The sequence below is a fragment of the Carcharodon carcharias genome, chromosome 31, assembly GCF_017639515.1.
Source record: "Carcharodon carcharias isolate sCarCar2 chromosome 31, sCarCar2.pri, whole genome shotgun sequence".
NCBI lineage: Eukaryota > Metazoa > Chordata > Chondrichthyes > Lamniformes > Lamnidae > Carcharodon > Carcharodon carcharias.
In genome coordinates this window covers 11455563-11481311 of record NC_054497.1, presented here as the reverse complement: position 1 = coordinate 11481311, position 25749 = coordinate 11455563, and the positions used below count along the sequence as shown (strand labels likewise).

The 25749-nt window shown below is 48.1% G+C and overlaps 1 protein-coding gene across 1 annotated transcript; it reads right to left on the bottom strand.

The window, feature by feature from the left end:
* Positions 1-1312: 1312 nt before the first annotated feature.
* ube2m (ubiquitin conjugating enzyme E2 M) lies at positions 1313-25749 on the bottom strand. The gene is made up of 6 exons (XM_041177873.1): positions 25525-25749; positions 13523-13617; positions 11184-11222; positions 6874-6977; positions 3956-4019; positions 1313-1577 (listed from the first exon to the last, which is right to left on the bottom strand). The coding sequence occupies exons 1-6, from the start codon at positions 25631-25633 to the stop codon at positions 1437-1439; spliced, it is 552 nt and encodes a 183-aa protein (XP_041033807.1). The 5' UTR covers positions 25634-25749; the 3' UTR covers positions 1313-1436.

Genomic DNA, 25749 nt, shown 5'->3' with positions numbered 1-25749 from the left:
CAAACCCCAACCACCAACTTCCACCAGGCTGGGGTCCACTGGCAGCATCGGCGCCAGAACTAAACATGGGATCTTCCTGTTCATAGCACACCACTAGACCAAAAGGTCAGGTGGAAGATTGGGGGAGGGGGTGGCTGGGGGGAAGGGAGCAAGGTGTTTCTTTAGGGCACATTGAAGCTAAATTATCAAGCAGAATAAAAGGCAGGAGCAGGTTACATTTTAAGGGATAGTTAAATGTAACTGAGTTTGTTTTTATTATTTTTGAAATAAAGTGTGGTCAGTAAAAATTAAACATCACAGATTGGGAGAAATCTATTAAATTAAAACTGAACCATGAGTTATTTTTAAACAATCACGAGTACACCCAACATCAGAATAACCTGGCAATATGAAGACAGGTGGCGATCATGACCAGCACGAGGTGTGACTAGGATGTGCAGATATATAAGCAGTCATTTCTTAAGAGGCAGCCCTGCTTTGCAGTTAACGTTGCATAAACATGCACTCCCTATGTAGGGAGTTAGCTAAATGATCATTTAAGTTTACAGCCAGGCAGCCTGGAAAAACGCAACGGCTTGAACCTAACAGGAGCTACAATGGCGAGCGAACCAACACTCCTGTGTTCGAAAGGAAGAATGGGAGCAGGCATCCGACAGTGGTAGGCGTATGGAGTGGAAACTATACTTGTTAACATTCCATTACATGGTCGAGAAAATAACCTACTACAGAAACAAAATGGGAGGGAACTCTTCATTTTTAAAAAAAAATCTATACAACTTAATGAACAGGCAAAACATTGAAAACAGATTAGACGCATCATTACAGTAACGTCTCTCCCTCTCTCTCTCCAGATCCAACTGGTAACTTCCTCCTCCTCTGGGACTTGCTGCCCATTTTCACCCCCAGCACAGTTGGCAGGCAACAGGGGGCAGTGGGACTGCGGGTAGGGGGTAGGGACAAGGGGGGAGGGGGGGGGGGGGGGGAAAGGGTGGTTGGGGACAGGGCCGGGGGGTAAAAATATTCCAGAGACATTTAAAAAAACTTTTATTAACATAAAGACGGTAGCACTCCTCAAGTGAAACACTTACAATAAATTTAACTGAGGGGGGGGGGGGGGGAGGGGAGAAATTGAAAGGGGTGGGGGAGGGGAAGGGGTGGCAGGAAAGAAGAGAACCAAAACTATTTCCAACTTCCTAGCATGCTCTAGAGCTATTACAACAATCAAGCAGTCCTCTTATTTTTAAAATTCCAATTCGATATCCTTCCTGTAGTAATATGCTGAGGGGTGTCAGTGGAAACCTCCTCCTCATCCTCTCTATGACCCTCCTGCTTTCAGTCGGGTATTTTTAATGTTTTTTTTTAATATGTTTTAAGTATGTCAGATTTTTTTCTCTCTCTCTCTCTCTCTGTGGCTTCAGTTTGTGTGCTCTGAGCCCCTATTTAAGGCATCGCTCGAAGTAAGTGGAGCCGATGTAGCCACCCCGCATGGATCGCTGCACATTCTGTTCAAAGAGACGTCTGTTGTTTTGAAGGACTTCGGCTGCTTCCTTGTTCAAAGGGTCCTCAGGGTTAGGTTCCTGAGAGCGAGGCAGGGGATGGGGATGGGGATGGGGGGGGGGGGGGGACAAAGAAAACAAGAAAGAAACAGGTTTAAATCCGCCCGTGGGCTTTTGCACCCCGCAATCCAGGGACAGAAACAATTCCTCTCATCAGCCGCAGCTCGGGAATGGCACTCCGCCGCTGAGCCAGAAGGTTGCGGCTTCAGGTCTCACTCCAAGAATGGAGCACATTCCTCAGTCAGAGCTGACATCAAAGGGCGGTACCAAGGGGGTGCTGCACCGTTGGATGTGTCATCTTTCAGATGAGATGTTAAACCGGAACGCTGCCTGCTCACTCAGGTAGATGTAAAAAAAAAAAATCATCCCATGGGCACTATTTCAAAGAGCAGGCAAGTTACCCATGGTGTCCTCTAGCACCATCACCAAAACACATTGTCTGGTCATTATCACACTGCTGTTTGTGGGAGCTTGCTGTGCGCAAATTGGCTTCTGTGTTTCCTTCATTACAACAGTGACGAGGCTGCAAAATTCCTTTGGCTGTAAATTGCTTTGGGACATCCTGAGGTCAGTGCAGGGCACTATATAAATGCAAGCCTTTCTCAACTTTCTCAGAGCCTGTTAATGATGCTTTGCACACAGTCCTCGCAGCTTATTGTCGGTATCTTGCCCACTCTACACGACGGCCAGTAAATCCCATTTGGCGTCTAGGGATCCAAATGCATAAAAAGTTGGGACTTGCTATACTCTTGTCTGATAAGCAAGAGGGCGCTCTTAACCAGGGCATCTCAGCTTTCATAACCATGTCTAGCAGAAAAATACACGTCGGCCAGTTTCCTTTGAAATGGCAGTGAATTCTCTACCCATCTCCTGGAATTATGCCCCCTTGGAAGTTATTTGTGATCACTCCTGTAGGAATGATGCTAAACAGCAGCCTCCATTTATATAGTGCCCTTAATGTAGTAAAAACAGCCCGAGGCATTTCACAGGGGATGTCATCAAACAAAAGCTCGTCAACATGACTGTCCAGTCTACAGAGTGAACAGAAAGACTTGTATTTATATAGCCCTTTTCCAGATCACCAGTTGTCGCAAAGCACTTCACGGCCAATTAGGTACTTTTGACGCTGTAATGTAGGAATATGTGGCAGCCAATTTGCACAGCAAGATCCCACAAGCAACAATGTGATAACGACCAGATAGTGTGTTTATAATCATTTTACTTGAGGGATGAATGTTGGCCAGGACACCGGAGGGGGGTGGGGGAGAATCTCTCCTGCTCTTCTTCACAATCGTGCTGTGGGATCTTTTACATCCACCCAAACAGGCAGATGGGGGTCTGGATTTAAAGCTTCATCTGAAATATGGCACCTCCGACAGGGCAGCCCTCTGTCAGGTGGGGGGTCGGCTAGCTCAGTCGGCCAGGCGGCTGGTTTCTGATGCAGGGTGACGCTAACAGCGTGGGTTCAATTCGTACCGGCTGAGGGTCACCCACGAGGTCTTCTCAACCTCGCCCTACACGTGAGGTGTGGTGAACCTCAGGTTAAACTCATCACCAATTGTCTGTCTCTCTCTCTTGTGAGAGAGCAGCCTATGACCCTCTGGGACTAAGGCAACTTACATTCATTCATTCACTCCTTCAGTACCGGGCTGAAGTGTCAGCATGGAATTGTGGACTCAAGTCCTGGAGTTGAACCCAGAACCTTGTGGCTCAGAGGTAAAGGTGTTACCAACTGAGCAGACATTCAATTACATAGAGCCACAGAAGTAAATTTTCTGGAAGCTGCTGCCTGAAATAAATAGAGCGCTGAAGACACTATAACCGGCAAATCTGAAATTGATATTCGTAGAAACTCTGGTCGCTTTGCTGGCCTTTAAGTGACTCCTGTTTTAAAGAGGTGCAGCCTCTATAACTTAGAGACCCCGCTTGGCTTCTAGGCCTTGGGAAGCTCCACCCAGTGGTGGAGGTAAGCAGCTGCAGGCGTGATCGTGTCTCAGAATGGTGATGGCCATGTGAGGAGTGACAGACGGACATAGCGGATTTAATAGGGTAGCTCTCTCACACACACACACACACACACACACACACACACACACACACACACACACACACACAAATAAAATCAACAGCTGTAACAAGAACCAATCTTGCAACAGCCTCGGGCAGGAGCAGCAAACCAAGACTTGGGCCACTTGTGCACCACAGTGGGCATTTAATCTGTGGCCCAGGAGTCCTGGCAAACCAGCCTCTGAAGCCGACTTCATTTTACATGCACTGATATATCTTCCTTATTCGATGCTCATCGGACCAGGAGGTTTGGAGAGGGCTTAATGCTATTCCCAACAAGAACAAGCTTCCCCACTCTTTAAAAACAAGCTTGTGATGGTTTGCCCACTTACCAAAAACAGGTACTGCAGCCCATAAATTATAGAGTTTATTGTTAATACAGGTTTCCAGTCCTCTCTGTGCAAAGAAAAGAGAAGGATGATTAAAGAAGTTGTACAATTACGTTCAAGTCACCCTTACTCCAATAAACAAACAGCAATATATAATCCTTGCTTCCTCGGATGTTATCCAGCGAGTAACCCTTGCCTTCCACCAGTACTGAAGCATAATGCAGTGCAACTGGCTTTCAAAATCATCCCTTTTGGCATTTAACCACTGCTGTCCTGTCTCAGGCTTTCCTCTCTGCTTCCCCCTGGCTCCACACTTGCCAAAAAACTCTTAACATTCCTAACTTCTTCCAGTTGGGTATGGATCTGAAATGACAACATTTGCTTCTCTCTCAACAGATGTTGCCTGAGCTGCTGAGCATTTCCAGCACTCACAATATACTTTGCCTTCGTTTAAAAAGGGCTTCTTGGGGTTGGACTCTGCAAAGCTGCAAAGTTCGGCTCGGTTGCTAAAGGTTTAAAAAGCTCCAGAAAAGACACGGGTCGTGTCGACGTGTGTTATGTGTCTGTGCGTTTTGAGGAGATAAACCAATTTGAGCAGTATCTGAGCGTGTGGACACACTGCATTCACTGACTGGTCGCCTCCTGCACGATGATGTCTGAAATGGAGCTGACAAACTGGAGCAGAGTGACACCGAAGGAGCTGGCTCGTGATTACAAACATGAAAAGACCGAAAAATAAGAAAATATATACAACCACCACTGAGGAGATGGAGGTAATTATCCAACGGACTGACCTCTGAGTTATGGATTTTTATTCATGGTATAGTTCAGTATAAAATACAATTTTTCCACTGCTCATTTCACATCAGTTCAGAGGCTATGGCCCATCAATGATAGTAAGGCTGCCTCAGTCTAGTCAGCAACAAGAACAGTAACAATAAGATCAAGTCTAGAGTCTGCAATTCACCAGTCTTCTTGCGAATAGCAGAAATGTCACACAGGCACTTATACTGCAGTGATCCCACAACACTGACAGGTCTCCAATCACATAAAGGAGGAGCATGACCAACCTTTAGCTCATCCTAGCAAAATAGGAGCCACTTTAGTGTAAACAGAATTATAGCCTGGTACAGCACAGGAGGGCATTCGGCCTGTCGAGTCTTTGGCAGAGCTATCCTGCCAGTCTCACATCACTGTTCCTTTCCCCTACACCTCTATATTTTTCCCTTTCATGTGTTTAGCCAGTTCTCTTTTGAAAGTAACTACTGAATCTGCTTCCACCACCCTTTCAGGCAGCATATTCCAGATCACAACACCTCACTGTGTAAAATAATTCCCCTTTGGTTCTTTTGCCAATTCCCTTAAATCTGTGTCCTCTGTTTACTGACCCACCTGCCAGTGGAAACAGTCTCTCCTGATTTACCCTAAAAGAAATTCATGCTTTCCCATGAGACAGTGGTGTAGTGGTAATATCACTGGACTGGTAATCTGGTGACCCAGGCTGATGCTCTGGGCACATGGGTTCAAATCCAACCAATTTAAATTCAATTAATAAATCTGGAATATAAAGCTGCTCTCTGTAATGGTGACCATGAAACTATCATCCATTGTTCACTAATGTCCTTTAGGGAAGGAAATCTGCTGTGCTTACCCGGTCTGGCCTACACGTGACTCCAGACCCACAGCACTATGGCTGATTCTTAACTGCCCCCTGAAATGGTCTAGCAAGCCACTCAGTTCAAGGGCAATTAGGGATAGGCAACAAATACTAGCCTTGTCAGTGACGCTCACATCCCATGAAGCAATAAAGGAAAAAAACATCTCTGTCAAATCTCTTCAATCTTCAAAGGTCTATGTACATTGCATTTCCATATCTCTGTGTTCCTGCGCCCTGCCCCCTTTAAAATTGTACCATTTACACGTTATAGTTCAGATTGCTTTCTCTCATTCTTAAATGCATCACTTGACGTCTTTCTGCGTTTCTGATTAAACTTATATACACAATAAACACCTGTGGATAAAATGCCCTTGTTACGGAATTGAGATCCTTCAACTTTGCCTCCCTGTCTCAAAGGAGTTTCTAACCGTTAGACCCTTTTTCAAATTTAAAATGTTACCCCATCTTCCCATTTTCTGTTCTGGATTCTAACCCAAATACCAGTGTGATCACAGATGTTCACCTTAGAGAGGGGCTGAAGTGCAAGCCCTGAGGTATTTTTCCTTGGAACAAAGGAGATTGAGGGGGGCATCTGATAGAGGTGTATGAGATTATGACAGGTTTGGATAAAGGTAGACTAAGGAAAGCTGTTCCCATTAGCTGATGGTGCAAAGACTAGAGGACACAGGTTTAGAATTTTGGGCAAGAGATATAGCGGGGATGTGAGGGAGAACTCTTTAATGCAGAAAATAGTACTGACCTGGAACTCACTGTCTACAAGGCTGTTGGTAGATGATAAATGATTTCAAAAGGAAATCGGATGGGCAACTAGAGGAAATAAACTTGCAGCGCTACGCGGAAAAGCGAGAAATGAAGCTAACGGGATTGCTCTACAAAGGGCCAACATGGTAATGGGCTGAATGGCCTCCTACTGCACCGTAAAGGCTCTATAACTCTAATTTCCAGCCGCCCCCTCAGTCAGTGAGTCCACCCAAGGGTCTGACTGAGATCTACTCAAGAAGCCATTGGTTTGCGAGCGTTACCCAAGGCTTGAACTGAATCCAGGTCTCCAGCTACGCAACATGTTGCGTCAATGGCATAACGTAGCATGCCATGTATATACACCACACAAGCACTACGCACTATAAGCTGACCACAGCATGATGCAACCTACAAGTGAAATATACAATATGATGTCAAAGCCTGGGAAGCAATACAAGATCTGCAAGCAGCCTGCACGCCTTTCAATCTGATCTCCACCTACCTGAGGATGTTTAGACAAACATTGCCTTCTAAGTCGATGTTTGGGTGATATACCATGGTTTCACATTTCACCTTCGGAGGGTCGTGAGGATACCCTTGTCCAACCTGCAAAACACACAGATTACTAAGAGCAAGAACAGGAGTCAGCCCCTCGAGCCTGCTCTGCCATTCAATAAGATCTTGGCTGATCTGACCTTGGCCTCAACTCCACTTTCCTGGCCTGGCCATCCCACCCCCCAAAATCTGCAATCCCCACCCTCCTCCCCCCACACCAACCCACCCCATCAGTTCAACAGTCTGTCAAACTCAGCCTTGAATATAATCAATCACTCAACCTACATAGGTCTCCAGGGTACAGAATTCCAAAGATTCTCCACCCTAAGAGAAGACATTCCTCCTCAGCCCCAAGGGAATGGGGTTGACTGGATCGCTCCACAGAGACTCGATGGGCTGAATGGGATTATCAGGAAGAGATATTAATTTGTATAATGTTATTGGGAATTTTTTTTTTAAATAGAGGTTTAGTCTGTGTGGGTATTAATTAGATTAAAGCCAGCTAGTCTGGGTGTTTTGATGTATAGTAATTCTGGGATGTAACAGTAGGTAGAGGGGATATTTGCATTTTGCTGAACAGAGCATTCAAGAGTGGGGTTGAAATCTTGCACCTAGCTGGGAGACACCAAGCAATGTTTATATTACTAATAAAATTGGTGGAGGTGGAGTTCAAAGGGGCTGGTGATACAACGAGAATTTGCAGTCAAAAGGGACGGCTGGGTATAACAGAAGGAAGAGTGTGTGTGTGTGTGTGTGTGTGTGCAGGGCAGAGGCATGTAAGATCTAAGCCTGTAAGCTTACAACTGTCTGGAAAGGAACCAACTTGAAAGGAACCTCATTCTGAATTCGTAAGGTGAAAATGCTTTGCCTGGTGTCTGGTTAATTCTATTGGTATCATTGCCTTAGTGGAGATTAATTTGGGAATTTGTTAAAAAAATTATGATAGTAGTAATTTGTAGCCATGTGTATGTGATTAATTTGTTGTAAATTAATAAATGTTTCATTTAGTTTGATATAAAAACTTCGCGAGGCTTGGCAGTCTTATTCCTGAATTTAGAGCTGCAACTCAAAATATACCAATTGAAAATATAGGTTATGACAGTTGTCTAAAGTTTCCCGCTGGGATTTTAACTAACTCAGCCTTTACCACCTGCTGTATTGTAACAGCGATCCTTCTGTGCTGTGTATGCCTTACTCTACGACTCATCCAAATGGGCAACCCCTTCTTCTGAAACTGTGCCTCCTAGTTCTAGGTTCCCACATGAGGGGAAACATCCTCTCAGCATCTATCCTGTCAAACCTTCTCAGAATCTTACACGTTTCAATAAGATCGCCCCTCATTCTTCTAAACTCCAACGAGTATAGGTCCAACCTGCTCAACCATTCCTCATAAGAAAACGCCTTCATCCCGGGTGAACATCTTCTGAACTGCCTCCAATGCAAGTATATACCCTCCTTAAATAAGGAGGCCAAAAGTGTATGCAGCACTCTCGCAGCGGACTCACCAACATGTATATGTCTAACCGTCAGAGCGCATCCAAAAGGTTATCCAAGTGCACTGAGAACTCTGGTTTTTTTAAAAGTTCTTTCATGGGACGTGGGCATCGCTGGTTATGCCAGCATTTTTTATTGCCCATCCCTGGTTGCCCTTGAGAAGGTGGTGGTGAGCTGCCTTCTTGAACCGCTGCAGTCCATGTGGTGTAGGTACACCCACAGTGCGGTTAGGGAGTGAGTTCCAGGGTTTTGACCCACTGACAGTGAAGGAACAGCTTGGAGAGGAGCCTCCAGGTTATAGTGTGCCCACGCAGGGAGGCATTGTCACTGGACTAGTATTCTAGAGACTCAGGGTAATGCTCCGGGGACCCGGATTCAAAACCAGCATGGCAGGTGGTGAAATTTGGAATTAAAAATCTGACAATGACCACAAGATCATTGCTGAATGTCGTAATTGTTCACTAATGTCCTTTAGGGAAGGAAATCTGCCACCTTTACCTGACCTGACCTACATGGGACTCCAGACTCTCAGCAATGTGGTTGATTCTCTGAACAAGGACAATTAGGGATGGACAATAAATGCTGACCTAGCTAGCAACGCCCACATCCCCATGAATGAATAAATTTGAAAAAATGTATCTGCCACCCTTGTCTTTCTAGGTGGTATCGAAAGAGCTGTGATGAGTTGCTGCAGTGCATCTGTCATGAAGGGAGTGGATATTTAAGGTGGTGGAAGGGGGTGCCAAACAAGTGGACTGCTCTGTTCTGGATGGTGTCGAGCTTCTTGAGTGCTGTTGATGCTGTACTCATCCATGTAAGTGGAGAGTGTTCCATCACACTACTGATTTGTGTGTCTTATAGATGTTGGACAAGCTTTGGGGAGTTAGGTGAGTTAATCAGCACAGAATTCTCAGCCTCTGTAGGCTTAGTATTTTTTTTATTGGGCATCGATGTGGGCATCGCTGGGTAGGTCAGCATTTATTGCCCATCCCGAATTGCCCTTGTTTAGAAGGCATTTAAGTTTGCTGTGGTTGTCATGTGTGCTAAACTCTAAAGGACATCAGCAATCAGGGTCCCCAGACCAGATTTTTTATTGAATTCAAATTGCACCATGGTGGGATTTGAACCCAGGATCTCTGGATTACTAGTCCAGCAACAATACCACTGAGCCATTGCCTCCTCGCTGGTCCAGTTCAGCTTCTGATCAATAGTAACTCCCAGCAAGTTGATAGTGGAGGATTCAACAATGGTAATGCCATTGAATGTCAAGGGAAAACGGTTGGACTCTCTCGTGTTGGAGATGATTGGCTGGCATTTGATTGGCGAACAAATTGATGAACAGGGCTGCACATTAACCTGCTTGGGGGCATCAGGAGGAGATTATCAGCCTGCATTGATTTTGGATGGGGAGGTCAAGTTTATGCAGGCTTTTGTCCAAATTGGTGGAAATCACACAACCCGAATCCCACTGAAAACAAAGAAACCCTGGAGTGCTAAAAGTAATGAGAAATTCCTGAAATTAAGCCTTGTCCTTTATCTTGAACAACCTTAAGACTGCAGCTCAGGAACTCAAGTAGAGTGTTGGATCTTTGCAGCGAACAATTCTCAGGGTTGTATCATCTGTGACAGCAACCAGAGAGAAGGTTATAGTAGAGCTGGCATTGTGCAACGAGATAGGATTAATCAATGACCTCATAGTGAAGGCATCCCTAGGTAGCAGCGATCATGTTAATTGTTGGGCCCTCAATGTTTTACTATATATATATAATATATTATATATATATATATATATATATAATGATTAGGATGAAGGGGCTGAAGGTATGATTGCTAGATTTGCTGATGACACAGAAATAGGTGGGAAAGTAAGCTGTGAAGAGGACATAAGGGGGCTACAAAGTGATATAGATAGGTTCAGTCAGTAGGCAAAGATCTAGCAGATGGAATATTATGTGGGAAAATGTGAAATTGTCCACTTAGGCTGGAAAAATAAAAGGAAGCATATCATCTAAATGGTAAGATACTGCGAAGCCCTGAGATCCAGAGGGATCTGGCTGTCTTATTGCATGAGTTGCAAAAGGTTAATATGCAGGCACAAGTAATTAGGAAAGCTAATAGAATGTTGTCCTTTATTGTGAGGGGAATTGAATACAAAAGTACGGAGGTTATGCTTCAGTTGTACAGGGCATTGGTGAGGCCACATCGGGAATACTGCGCACAATACTGGTCTCCTTATTTAAGGAAGGATGGAAATGCGTCGGAAGGTCAGAGAAGGTTTCTTACACTAATAACTGGAATGGGAGGGCTGTCTTATGAGGAAAGGTCGGACAGACTAGGCTTGTACCCACTGCAATTTCAAACAGTAAGAGGCAACTTGATTGAAACATATAAGATCATGAGGGGTCTTGACAAGGTGGATGTGGAGTGGATGTTTCTTCTTGCGGGAGAATCTAGAACTAGGGGTCACTGTTTAAAATTAAGGGGTCACCCAATTAAGACAGAGATGAGGAGAAATTTTTCTCTCAGAGGGTCGTGAGTCTTTGGAACTCTGCTTCTAACGCCTTTTGAAGAAGAGAGTGTTTGAATATTTTTAAGGGAGAACTAGATAGGTTTTTAATAAGCAAGGGGGTGAAAGGTTAACGGGGGTGGGCAGGAATGTGGAGATGAGGTTACATACCTTATTGAATGGTAGAGCAGACTCAAAGGGACCAAATGGCCTACTCTTGCTCCTAATTCATAAGTTCGTTGTTACCCTCCACTTACCTTAAAGCTAAACACAAACTTCCCTCCTTTATAGAACCCCTGCAAGCAGAAATAACAAAAAGTTTAAACAAGGAACACTTACTAACTACAGTTAAAAAAAATTCTGCTATATATTATGGACCAACTATGAATGGACCTAAAATAGATATAAAACCCTTTCTCATTCACACCACCACAGAAAGACAATGCACACTACTTCATGTTTCTATTGTGCTGAATGCCAGTGAAACAAAACAGCTTCCCATGAGATGCAAATCAAACAGATCAAAGTCATTCTTAATTTTTTTCCCCAATGTGACACAGATTTCCAAAAAGTCAAGGATCGAGGTTCAGGTGAGAGAAAAGAATGAGGGGTTCACTCTGAGTTGCTGTGATCTGGAATGCACCGGCTGAAAGGCTGGTGGAAGCCGATTCAATGATGCCTTTCAAAAGGAAATTAGATAAATACATAAAAAGGACAAATCTGGATACCTCTTGGGAAAGAGCGAGGAAGTGGTACTAATGGGGCAGCTCAGAGAGCCGGCACAGCTTGATGGGCCCAATGGCTTCCTTTTCTGATGTATGGTTGGTTCTGTGACATACAGAATCTCAATAGTCCAAAACTCTTCCAGGTCAATGCCATTCTGCCAGGTATAGGAGGCAGCCATTTAATCCCTCAAATCTGTTCCACAATTCAACGAGATCATGGCTATTCTGTGTCCAAACTTCATATCCATCTGTACCTCTGCCCTATATCCCTTGATATCTTTGGTTAATAAAAAAACTATCAATCTCCGTTTTAGAATGAATTGACCCCAGCACCGACTTCTGTTTCTGGAAGAGATTCCAGTCTTCTATCACCTTCTGCATGTATCCCAATTTCACTCCTGAGAGATCTGACTCTAATGTTTAGGCTATGTCCCCTAGTTCTAGGCTCCCAAATCTTTATCCACTCAGAATGCCCCACATCCCGGGTGTGCAATCCCAACAGACCAAATCCTGCTTACATTTAACCCCACTGGATCAAGCAGCAATTGTTCAAAACTCCTTCTCAGTTAGTTCCAGGAATACAATTCCCGGCCCATTCGCCAACTACCGCAGATTCCGATGGTAAGAGTGTATATTAGTTGGGGGGTAGCACATTGCATGAAGCAGGTTTCCATTTCAGGTACGTCTTTTCATAATTCCAAAGTCTAGGTGGATTCCACATGGATCTTTTCTCAGCAAATTATCAAGAGCCAGAACACGGAACCTATGGGAAACTCTGACATCCACCCACGACCAAACTGTGAACCTCGTCGCCTCATAGCCCTGACAGGAGCATGTCTTTACCGAGATTTCCCCGCTTCTCTGAACGTTGCACCAATGGTCACCCTACCCAACCCTGCCACTCTTACAGGGGCACGCTTCAGTGCGTTCCTCTGGTGTCGCACCCAAATAATAAACATTCTCCAGGGCTATTCAACAGTGGAAGGCATCACACCAAGCTTACTCAACATCTGTGTGAGCGCACACATTTCCTTGAGGATTAACTGGAGCATGAATCAACATTGGAGCCTGGACTGATCTCCCCAAACCACTTCCCCCACACTCCCCTAATTGTAGCTCTATGCTGGTCTCTATTTGAAGAAACAGAAGCAGGGAGTAGACCATATGTCACGTCGAGCCTGCTTCGCCATTCAATACAATCATGGCTGATCTCGGGCTCCAACTCCACTTTCCCACCTGCTCCCTTTTCCCCTTTATTCCTTGATACACCAAAAATCTGTCTATCCCAGTCTTTAATATATTCAACAGTGCAGCATGCACAACCCTCTGGAGTAGAGAATTCAAAAGATTCACAACCCTTTGAGTGAAGTTATTTCTCCTCATCTCAGTCCTAAATGATCAGCCCCTTATCCCGAGACTATACGCCCGTGTTTTAGATTCACCGATCGGCAGAAACGATCTCGCAGCGTCTACCCTCTAAAGCCACTTCAAAATTGGACGTTTCAATGAGATTGCCTTTCATTCTTCTAAACACCACGAACATAGGCACAATTTACTCAGCCTCTCGTCGTAGGACAATCACTGGGAGTGGGGTCTGGACACCAATGCTCCAAATCATCAGCGCTGGCATTTTTGAACTTCATTGCGGGTGGCTCACCTAGTCGCCCACCGAATGGTGGTGTTGAAGAGGATTCCAAAGTGAAACTACTAAAACTGACCTCACCGACTCGAGAAACAGGGATCTTGGCCTCCACCAGTGGGTCAAGATTTTTAAATATTGACAGTGGATTAAATACATCCGCGTGTAGACATGCAGAACTGACACATAACACTTTTAGTCACTGATTAATAAAGATCCGCTCATCACTTACTTCATCTGGACAGATGATAAGTTTGAAGTTGAGGAGGTCATCAGGGTCTGGAAAAACTATCTCACAGGTTTTAGGTAAATTCAATTCATTTATATCTAAAAAAAAATCAAAAAGGAGAAGGCAGTAAAGAACCAGAATTTTTATTTTAAAATTCATTCATAGGATGTGAATGTTACTGGCTGGGCCCAGCATTTGTTGCCCATCCCTAGTTGTCCTTGAGAAGGTGGTGGTGAGCTGCCTTCTTGAACCGCTGCAGTCCCTGTGGTGTGGGTACGCCCACCGTGCTGTTAGGGAGGGAGTTGCAGGATTTTGACCCAGCGACAGTGAAGGAACGGCCGATATATTTCCAAGTCAGGGTGGTGAGTGGATTGGGGGTGAGCTTCCAGGTGGTGGAGTTCCCATGTATCTGCTGTCCTTGTCTTTCTTGGTGGTACAGGATAGGGGTTTGGAAGGTGCTGTCGAAGGAGCCTTGGTGAATTCATGCAGTGCATCTTGTAGATGCGTCGGTGGTGGTGGTGGAAGTGAATGTTGAAGGTGGCGGATGGAGTACTAATCAAGCGGGCTGCTTTGTCCTGAATGGTGTCAAGCTTCTTGAGTGTTGTGGGAGCTCCACTCATCCAGGCAATTGGAGAGTATTCCATCACACTCCTGATTTGTGCTTGTAAATGGTGGACAGTGGGGGGAAAGGAGCAGACCAAACAATAGGTACAAAGAACAGAAAATGGTGGAAATACTCACCAGTTCAGGCAGCTTCCTGCTGAGTATTTTCAGCAATTTCTGTTTTATTTCAGGTTTCCAGCCTCGAGTAATTTGCTTTTTCTGAGGCGATGGAGATGGCCGATTCTGACTCAAGAAATTTAGCAGCAACACAATAATTTTCCATCAATCATTAGCAAAGATATTGTCACAGAAGAGTGTTACCATAAATGGAGTACAGTGGCAAGAGACCTCTCAAAATTGTTTCGCAATTTAATCCTTAATATATTATCAAGCGTCTGTTTGCATGGTCATCTAGCACCCACATGCCTGCCCTCCCCTTGAGAAACGTGAATGAAAAGTTTTATGGATTTTATGCAGAAGTTACATAAAGCAGAAACAGGCCAGATCGAAGGGAGGATAAGTTGGGGGTGGGAGTCACCTTAGCAACATTGAACTGCAGAGGGGGATATAAAAACTTAGCCAGGTCTCTCAGCCGAGTGCTGTCCAGCGACGCTGGCTGGGTGCAAACGTCAGCGGGTTGGGTTCAGCTGCGACACTGCCATAGTCAAATAGTCTGGTGAAACGGGCCATGTGTGGAAGATGGCCATTTTAGAGAAAGCGACTCGTGGGGTAACAGCTCCCACAGAACTCTCTCTTCAGGAGGACGAGGAGAAAGGGGGGGAAACTTGTGGGAGGTTTGCCGGGCGGGGGGGGGGGTCGTTGGCATTTCGAGAGAAACTTTCAGTTGCAGGTTGTTGCCACAAGCTCGTTTTACTTTGACTGAAGGGTGTGTGATATAGTCCATTTGCTAAATTTGCTTACTTAACGTAACTTTTTAAAAAAATTCATTCATTCTCAAGGTGCAGGCAAGGCCGCTCCTAGTTGTTGGTTTTTGACGAACAGCTGGCTGGGCCACTTCAGCAGACAGTTAAAAGCCAACCGGGTCATCATGGGACTGCAGTCACATATAGATAAGAGCAGCAGGTTTCCTTCCATAAAGAACGTTAGTGAACCAATTTTTAAAAATCAATCTTTAAAAAAAAAACTGAAGTCTGGCAGCTTCCTTGTCACTTTCACTGGTCTGTTTTTTTAAATTGATTTTTTTTGTTGAGTTTGAATTCTCAACTCGCCAAATGGTGTGGACGATTTGTTCAGTAATGGAACCACGGCACTACCACACCCCACAGTAGCTTTACGGCAAAAATCGCACCAGTACTCGGGAGTGAAAGGCCAAGTAGGTTTTTTTAATGCATTCACGGGATGTAGGAGTCACTGGCTGGGCCAGCATTTATTGCCCACCCCTAATTGCCCTTGGTGGTGAGCTGCCTTCGTGAACCACTGCAGACAACAAGGTCGACACCCCTCATATAAATCTCTAAAGCCGCCCTGCGTACCTGGGTTTAAAAAGGAAACTTGCAAAGGGGTCCGTTGTTGTGAGTTTGCTGCCACGGGCAAGATATTTAATAAGGCAAGCAAGGGAAGGACCATCATTTTATCAGAATTCCATTAGAAAATCCTGCTCCCAATCCATAAGTCCTGTGAACAATTCAAACGCTTTTTAAAAAAAAGACTTCAATGCCCCACTAAACAAACTTCCTTACATTTTTCTGTTGAACGATCATCAACTGGAAACATTAATTCTGCTTCCAGCGCTCACCAAACATTGCCAGCTGCAGCAACTATGCTTTCTCTGCAAAGGCCCCGCTAACCTGGTCTTTAACTTTCACTTTAAAAATTGCAGTTCCTCTTCTTCTTATTTCAGGCCATCCCTGGTCCCACAACACAGCAGGTCAACAGCGCTCTCCAGGCTCCCACTGGTCACGAGGTGCATTAGGATGAGGGGAATTGCTCTTTATTTTTACACCCGCCTGCTTCCACCGTCACCTGTTTCCGCCCCATCATAGCCTGTTTCTAAAACTCTTATCGCTGTCTTTGTTACCACTGTAAACATGGGCTTATCCAAAGTTCCACTGTCAGTATCTCAACTCGCACCAAATCCCATTCAGCCATCACCCATGTGCTTACTGATCTACAATGGCTCCCATTCTGGCAACACCTCAATTTTAAAAAAACTCTCATCCTCGCGTTCAAATCCATCAGTAGCCTCTCCAGTCTAATTTCCTCCAGCCCTACCAACCGCCGAGATCTCTGCACTCCTCCAATTCTGGCCTCTCGCACCTCAGAGTCAGAAGGTTCTGGGCTTATCCCCAGTCGGAGATTTGAATTCATACTCTGACGCTCAAGTGCAGAACTAATCGAGTTAAACCTTCTACCACATCCACCTGGCCTGTGAGAAACAGTCAGGGAGAAGACTCTTCAGCTCAGATGTGAAACTGAGGCCTTCTCTGCCTGTTACTGTGATTCACGTAGATGCTAAAGATCCCACTGCATTAATTAAAAGCAGGGAGCTCTCCACACATTCTGTCCAACATTCATCACTCAAATACCAACATATAATCAGGTTACTGTCTACAAGATTTTGCATTTGCCTTGATCATCGACTGTACACTCAGAGATATGATACGACACTGAGAGGTAGCACTACCTTTCTTATTTTTTGATCATGGTAGAAATTAGGGATGAAAAATGCTCCAGAGGCAAAATCAGCCTGTGTGAAAACATCACCTGTCCATCAGCACACAGAGCAGGTGAGGGGGTGCTGCAGACAGGAAATGGGGAATATTTCTACAGCCACCAACAAACATTCTAATGTGTGTTCCTTCTCTTTCTACATGGCAGTTGTATGATCATACAATTGGACGATTAATGCAATAAACTGGATCAGGAAAGTGTCTGTATCAGTCGGTAGGTTAGATCGTTTAAGACTGTCCAAGTGGTTAGGAGAAAGTCTTGTGTGTGTGTGTGTGTGTGTGTGTGTGTGTGTGTGTGTGTGTGTGTGTGTGTGGGGGGGGGGGGGGGGGGGGGGCGGGGTTGCCTGCAAGGCTTGAAATGCTCGACCAGAAACAGTGGGGTACCCAGAATCCACAATAACACCTAGAACACAAGTGGATAAATATTTGAAAAGAAGACGTTCAAAGAGGCATGGGCCGTAAAGATAGGGGAAGGGGAATAAACAGGCTGCTCTTTCAGATCCTATGGAACATTCTGACATACAAGTAAATGGTAATGACGGCTACCTTCTACAAGCAAGCGTTATGGTGACTTGCAGCAAAGTACCTTCAGGGCCTTAGGCTCAAAATGCCATTACCCAGTGCAAGTTACATAGGATCTCCAGCACAACCAGTCCATATTCATGCTCCACTCAAAGCCTCCTGCCATCTTTCCTCATCTAAATCTATCATCGTAACCTCTTATCCATCTTAACCATCGTATTCTCTTCTCCCTCATATGCTTGTCTAGCTTCCCCTTAAATGCATCTGCAGCTGAGGAATTATCCAAACTCATACAGAAGGTAAATGAGCTTGTGGCGCAGATTGAAATTGGCAGGTATGATGTGGTGGACATCACGGAGACATGGCTGCAAGGGGATCAGGACTGGGAGCTAAATATCCAAGGATATACATCCTATCGAAAAGATAGGCAGGTTGGCAGAGGGGGTCGGGTTGCGAAATGAAATTAAATCGATAGCAAGAAACGACGTAGGGTCAGATGATGTAGAATCTGTGTGGGGAGAGTTGAGGAACCGCAAAGGTAAAAAAACCATAATGGGAGTTATGTACAGGCCTCTGAACAGTAGTCAGGATGTGGGGCACAAGATACACCAGGAGATAGAAAAGGCATGTAAGAAAGGCAAGGTTACAGTGTTCATGGGGATTTCAATATGCAGGTAGACTGGGAAAATCAGGTTGGTAGTGGATCCCAAGAAAAGGAATTTGTGGAATGTCTATGAGATGGATTTTTGGAGCAGCTTGTGGTGGAGCCCACTAGGGAACAGGCAATTCTAGATTTAGTGATGTGTAATGAGGCAGATTTGATAAGGGAGCTTAAGGTGAAGGAACCCTTAGGAGGAAGTGACCATAATATGATAGAATTTACCCTGCAATTTGAGAGAAAAAAGCTGGAATCAGATGTAACTAAATTACAGTTGAACAAAGGCAACTACAGAGGCATGAGGGAGGAGCTAGCCAGAATTGACTGGGAGATGAGCCTAGCAGGAAAGACAGTGGAACAGCAATGGCAGGAGTTTCTGGGAGTAATTTGGGAGACACAGCAAAAATTCATCCCTAGGAAGAAGAAGCATACTAAAGGGAGGACGAGGCAACCATGGCTGACAAGGGAAGTCAGGGACAGCATAAAAGCTAAAGAGAAAGCATACAATGTGGCGAAGAGCAGTGGGAAACCAGGGGATTGGGAAGCCTACAAAGACCAACAGAGGACAACTAAAAAAGAAATAAGGAGGGAGAAGATTAAATATGAGGGTAAACTAGCCAGTAATATAAAATAAGATTGCAAGACCTTTTTTAGATATATAAAGGGTAAGAGAGAGGCAAAAGTGGACATTGGGCCGCTGGAAAATGACGCTGGAGAAGTAGTAGTGGGGAACAAAGAAATGGCGGAGGAACTGAATAGGTACTTTGCGTCAGTCTTCATGGTGGAAGACACGAGTAACATCCCCAAAGTTCAAGAGAGTCGGGGGGCACAGGTAAGTATGGTGGCCATTACCAAGGAGAAGGTGCTAGGAAAACTGAAAGGTCTGAAGGTGGATAAATCACCTGGGCCAGATGGGTTACACCCCAGAGTTCTGAAGGAGATAGCTGAAGAAATAGTGGAGGCATTAGTGGTGATCTTTCAGGAGTCACTGGAGTCAGGGAGGGTCCCAGAGGACTGGAAAATCGCTAATGTAACCCCCCTGTTTAAGAAGGGAGTGAGGCAAAAGACAGGAAATTACAGGCCGATTAGCCTGACCTCGGTCGTTGGTAAGTTTTTAGAGTGCATTACTAAGGATGAGATTTCAGAATACTTGGAAGTGCATGGCAAAATCGGGCAAAGTCAACATGGTTTCATCAAGGGGAGGTCATGCCTGACAAATCTGTTAGAATTCTTTGAGGAGGTAACGAGTAGGTTAGACAAAGGAGAGCCAATGGATGTTACCTACTTGGACTTCCAGAAGGCCTTTGACAAGGTGCCGCACAGGAGGCTGCTCAGTAAGATAACAGCCCATGGTGTTAGTGGCAAGGTACTAGCATGGATAGAAGATTGGCTGTCTGGCAGGAGGCAGAGAGTGGGGATAAGGGGGTCCTTCTCAGGATGGCGGCCGGTGACTAGTGGAGTTCTGCAGGGGTCAGTGTTGGGACCACAACTTTTCACTTTATACATTAATGATCTAGATGAAGGAACTGAGGGCATCCTGGCTAAGTTTGCAGATGATACAAAGATAGGTGGAGGGACAGGTAGTATTGAGGAGGCGGGGAGGCTGCAGAAGGATTTGGACAGGTTAGGAGAATGGGCAAAGAAGTGGCAGATGGAATACAACATGGGGAAGTGTGAGGTCATGCACTTTGGTAGGAAGAATAGAGGCATAGACTATTTTCTAAATGGGGAGAGAATTCAGAAATCTGGAGTGCAAAGGGACTTGGGAGTCCTAGTCCAGGATTCTCTTAAGGTTAACTTGCAGGTTGAGTCGGTTGTTAGGAAGGCAAATGCAATGTTGGCATTTATTTCAAGAGGACGAGAATGTAAAAGCAGGGATGTGCTGCTGAGGCTTTATAAGGCTCTGGTCAGACCACATTTAGAATATTGTGAGCAATTTTGGGCCCTGTATCTCAGGAAGGATGTGCTGGCCCTGGAGAGGGTCCAGAGGAGGTTCACGAGAACGATCCCAGGAATGAAAGGCTTAACATATGAGGAACGTTTGAGGACTCTGGGTCTATACTCGATGGAGTTTAGAAGGATCTGATTGAAACTTATAGAATACTGAAAGGCCTGGAGAGAGTGGACGTGGGGAGGATGTTTCCATTAGTAGGAAAGACTAGGGCCCGAGGGCACAGCCTCAGAGTAAAGGGAAGACCTTTTAGAACAGAGATGAGGAGTAACTTCTTTAGCCAGAGAGTGGTGAATCTATGGAATTCATTGCCACAGAAGGCTGTGGAGGCCAGGTCATTGAGTGTATTTAAGACTGAGATAGATAGGTTCTTGATTGGTAAGGGGATCAAAGGTTACAGGGAGAATGGGGTTGAGAAACTTATCAGCCATGATTGAATGGCGGAGCAGACTCGATGGGCCGAATGGCCTAATTTCTGCTCCTATGTCTTATGGCCTCTCATGGCTGTTTTTTACTTCCCCAGAGATCAATGCGGAGTTGGTACAAACTTTCACATCACCCTTTACTGAAAGCCCTGAGTCAACCCTCACTGGACGACTAACTGACATCAAAGGGTGCGGCAGCAATGAGTGACCCTCCCAGTCCTGCAGAAGAGCGAAAAACAGTGAAAGGCAGAATAAAATAAAGAGGGGGGAGGCTCATCACAGAGCCCCTGATTTAAGAGCATTCAATTTCATAATGGACAGGCACTGTGCCAGCTTCCTGCCGATGTGACCCCACGTCATTTCTATAAGAATGTTGATTCTATAGTGCAGTGGCTGTCTTACTTGACTAGTAACCCAGAGGCCTGTAACTAGGAAAAACAAATTCAAGTCCCATCGTGCCAGTTTGAGAATTTGAATTCAGTTCTTTTTTTTTTTAGAAACAATATGAATATAAAAATCTGGTCTTGGTAAAAATAACCACAAAGTTGTCAAATTTTCATAAAAATCACAGAAGGTTCACTAGCTTTTTTCACAGGCATGAACCTGTCGTAAACCAAAAGCTGATTCAGCTTTGCCGAGAAACCCAAATCATTATGCCCAATGTCAACCATTCACCCAGTGACTTTGTCACTGGAATCTCAGTGCCTGCTTTGTGCTCCATCCAGTTGATTGGTGATGTAATTAGACTCTCCGTTCTGGGGTGGGTGTCCGGAGAGGACAACCGGGAGCCTGAAAGCACCGAGAGGAACTATGACAGGTCAGTTATAGCCAAATTTGAGGAGATGACACAAGGGCACCAGAGAAATAATGTATAGGTTCCAGTACACTAGACAAGCAGTAACAAACCAGTTGCAGCAGGAGAGCTGGGCATTCGCAGTTTGATCGAGGGGTGACAAACACAACAAGCCACCGATTATTCACGTGATCCTGACAAGGGGCGAGTACAATGGACACGGCGACAGCTCTGGGAAAGCTGGTCATGCGACACACATAGACAATCCTTTTAAAGCGTGCTCCGATTAGATTCCTTACTGTCGGCTCTTCACAGCTGCACGAGGCAGGAAGGCACAACAGCTGTTAGGCAGGCAGGAGAGATGAGCACACACCTACTTTTGGGAGGGGTGACATCCTCAGGCAGGTAGATGGAGCGAGGTAACCATCTTTTGGGAGCAGAATGAGACTGGAGCCCAATGATCCACTTTTAATCGGGGAGGGGATGGGGGGGTGTTGCACACAATGGAGCCTTAAAACAAACAGCCCGTGGTAATTAAAAGTGATCTGAAAGCTGACTTCCAGTGCAAAGTTGCCCTGTGCTGCTATCTAAATCGCTTGATTCAAATTATTAGATAATTCTACTTTTTTTAGCAAATAAAATGACCATGAGACATCAGCAATAGATTGCATATAACTCTCTTCACATTGTATTTCTTTTGAAACCTTTTACTGAACCAACAAGATATTCCAAAAAGAAATTTTTGGAGAATCACAGAAAAGTTTCCAGTGCTCTCTTTGGACAGGATCAGTTCCCCTTTCTATCAGATCAATTCACGCTTGCATGCATCCCTCTTTGCCTCAAGTGCTCTCTGAACCCAATTAATAGCGCCCCCTCTCTCTCTCTGAACACTGATCAATGGGTCTCTCTCTCTCCCCTCTTTGCACCTGTGACGATGTTTGAGTGATCTGTTTATCCCCAACACTAGATAAGGCATGTCTTCCAAGTTGGGCCCCTACACATTGCAATGGCATTAATGGCTCAGTTATGACTGGAGTTCTTCGTTGCAGCGTTCATTAGGGGTTAGCACTCAGTTGGGTTAAAACCCATGGCTGGTCAGTGGATAAAGGCACTGTTTAGTACATACTGAATAGGGAAGAGGGAGAGCAGAGAGAAGCTCCATCCAGAAATCCAATGCCTCCCTCCCCATGGACAGGCATGGAGAACGGTGAGCTGGAGCGCCAGCTAATTCCGTCGCCTTACGCCAAGGATTAAAAATGGATGATTGATTATGTCAGAACATCTCAAAGAGATGAATGCACACGTGATTTGTCCCAGGGAACTGGCTAGTGTTGGTCCAGTCCAACTGCACTTGTACAGAAGCCAAAATGAAGAACAAATTAGAAATTACAGCAAGGTGATAATTTGGCCCATTGTGTCAATGCCAGCTCTCCAACTGGAGCTATTTCTTGGGACCCCTTCCCCCAGTTCATTTTATATTCTATCTTTTCAAACACTTCTCCAATTGCCTCAAACGATTAGTAAGTCTCTGCCCCAGAATCGCCTGAAGTGCGGAACTGCAGACTCTGATAACCACCTGTGGGGACAAAAAAATTCTTCCAACTTCCTCCTCCTCGTTTTCATTAATAATCCCATCCCAGCCCCGTCACCGATGCACCAACCTGCGGAACTACCTCTTGTCTCCCATCTTTCACAATCTGAATAAACGTCCATCGGATCCCCCTTTCACCTTGCTCATTCCAGAGAAAACAAACTCCAATTTCAAACAGAGTCATGCAGTTTAGGCTCAACCCTGCGGAGAGTCGGGAGGGGCTGCCTCTCTGGCCCTGGGCAAGCGCCTTTGAGTGTTTTGGGAAAGAAGCACAGCATTTTAATGCTGGATTTCAACCCGCTGAGTGACCGGGTCAGCCGACCCAGAAAGCAGAGGCACAGGGGCCCTGGACCAAATGCCGATGGTGGGGTCTGAGAGTTGGGAGGGAACATCCAGGGGACTGAGGTGGATTGAAGGAGGGGGAATGGGGACCAGTGTTGACGGGAAGGGTTGAGGGACAGGCAAAGGTGGCGGAGACAGGTAATTGGCATGGGATAGGGCTGGGGTTTGGTGGGGGAGGCACAGCCCCCGGGGGGGGCACTAGAGACACAGCCCACAGCCCCCTGAGGGAGGGGGCTGAGACCCAGCCCCCGGGAGGAGGGGGGGGGGGAGAGAGAGTAGGGACCGAGCCCCCTGGGAGAGGGGGGATAGGGACCCAGACCCCTGGGGGAGGGGTAGGGACCCAGCCCCCCCCCTGGGGGAGGGACACAGCCCCCTGGGGGAGTGGGGGGGGTGTAGGGACACAGCCCCCTGGGGGAGTGGGGGTGTAGGGACCCAGCACCCCCTGGGGGAGGGGGAGGAGTAGGGACCCAGCCACCCCCCCCAGGGGAGGGGGAGGGACACAGCCCCCTGGGGGAGTGGGGGGGGGGGTGTAGGGACACAGCCCCCTGGGGGAGTGGGGGGGGTGTAGGGACACAGCCCCCTGGGGGAGTGGGGGGGGTGTAGGGACACAGCCCCCTGGGGGAGTGGGGGGGGTGTAGGGACACAGCCCCCTGGGGGAGTGGGGGGGGTGTAGGGACACAGCCCCCTGGGGGAGTGGGGGGGGGTGTAGGGACACAGCCCCCTGGGGGAGTGGGGGGGGACACAGCCCCCTGGGGGAGTGGGGGGGGACACAGCCCCCTGGGGGGGTGGGGGGGGACACAGCCCCCTGGGGGAGTGGGGGGGGACACAGCCCCCTGGGGGAGTGGGGGGGGACACAGCCCCCTGGGGGAGTGGGGGGGGGACACAGCCCCCTGGGGGAGTGGGGGGGGACACAGCCCCCTGGGGGAGTGGGGGGGGACACAGCCCCCTGGGGGAGTGGGGGGGGACACAGCCCCCTGGGGGAGTGGGGGTGGGGTGTAGGGACACAGCCCCCTGGGGGAGTGGGGGGGGGGTGTAGGGACACAGCCCCCTGGGGGAGTGGGGTGGGGTGTAGGGACACAGCCCCCTGGGGGAGTGGGGGGGGACACAGCCCCCTGGGGGAGTGGGGGGGGACACAGCCCCCTGGGGGAGTGGGGGGGGACACAGCCCCCTGGGGGAGTGGGGGGGGACACAGCCCCCTGGGGGAGTGGGGGGGGACACAGCCCCCTGGGGGAGTGGGGGGGGACACAGCCCCCTGGGGGAGTGGGGGGGGTGTAGGGACACAGCCCCCTGGGGGAGTGGGGGGGGGGTGTAGGGACACAGCCCCCTGGGGGAGTGGGGGGGGTGTAGGGACACAGCCCCCTGGGGGAGTGGGGGGGGGGTGTAGGGACACAGCCCCCTGGGGGAGTGGGGGGGGTGTAGGGACACAGCCCCCTGGGGGAGTGGGGGGGGACACAGCCCCCTGGGGGAGTGGGGGGGGGGGGGGTAGGGACACAGCCCCCTGGGGGAGTGGGGGGGGTGTAGGGACACAGCCCCCTGGGGGAGTGGGGGGGGTGTAGGGACACAGCCCCCTGGGGGAGTGGGGGGGGTGTAGGGACACAGCCCCCTGGGGGAGTGGGGGGGGGGGTGTAGGGACACAGCCCCCTGGGGGAGTGGGGGGGGTGTAGGGACACAGCCCCCTGGGGGAGTGGGGGGGGTGTAGGGACACAGCCCCCTGGGGGAGTGGGGGGGGTGTAGGGACACAGCCCCCTGGGGGAGTGGGGGGGGGGGTGTAGGGACACAGCCCCCTGGGGGAGTGGGGGGGGTGTAGGGACACAGCCCCCTGGGGGAGTGGGGGGGGACACAGCCCCCTGGGGGAGGACACAGCCCCCTGGGGGAGTGGGGGGGGTGTAGGGACACAGCCCCCTGGGGGAGTGGGGGGGGTGTAGGGACACAGCCCCCTGGGGGAGTGGGGGGGGGGGTGTAGGGACACAGCCCCCTGGGGGAGTGGGGGGGGGGGGGTGTAGGGACACAGCCCCCTGGGGGTAAAGCTCTGTGACCCGGGAGAAAATCCTTCAGCAGCAACAACCCCCCCCCCCCACCCCCAACAACCGGCCATGGGGGTGGGGGGAGGCAGATTTCCCCCCACCCTGGGGCCGGGGGCCGGGAAGGGGGGGGGGGGGGGGGAGGGGGATGATGCTCTGAGCAGCCTCGGGACCCCGGTCCCTCTCCCAGGAGAGAAATACCGGGGACTCTCCCAGCCCAGGGCCTCTCTCAACCCGGGCTTCCTTCCTACTCGAGTCCCAGGCTCCATCTGAGGCCTAGGTGGCTCTCGGCCTTTCCCCGGGTCGGAGGCTCCCCCTCCTCCCTCTCCCCTCCTTCCCCACCAGCCCAGCCGCCTAGGCCGCAAATCCCCGGCCTCGCCCCGCTCCCCCAGCCCCGGCCTCCCGCTACCTTTCTGGATGCGGAGCTGGGCGGCCGACGCCTTCTTGGTGCCGGTCTTGGCGGCTCCGGCGGCGTCTTCTTCCTTCTTCTGCTGCTTGAGCGAGAAGAGCTTGATCATGGTGCGGCGGCGGCGGGGCCTCGGGACTCGGGCTCGGGTCGGAGGGAGACGGAGCCGCCGCTCGGGCTGGGAGCAGAGCGCGGGGCAGCGTGGGAGCGGAGCGGGTCGGGTCAGAG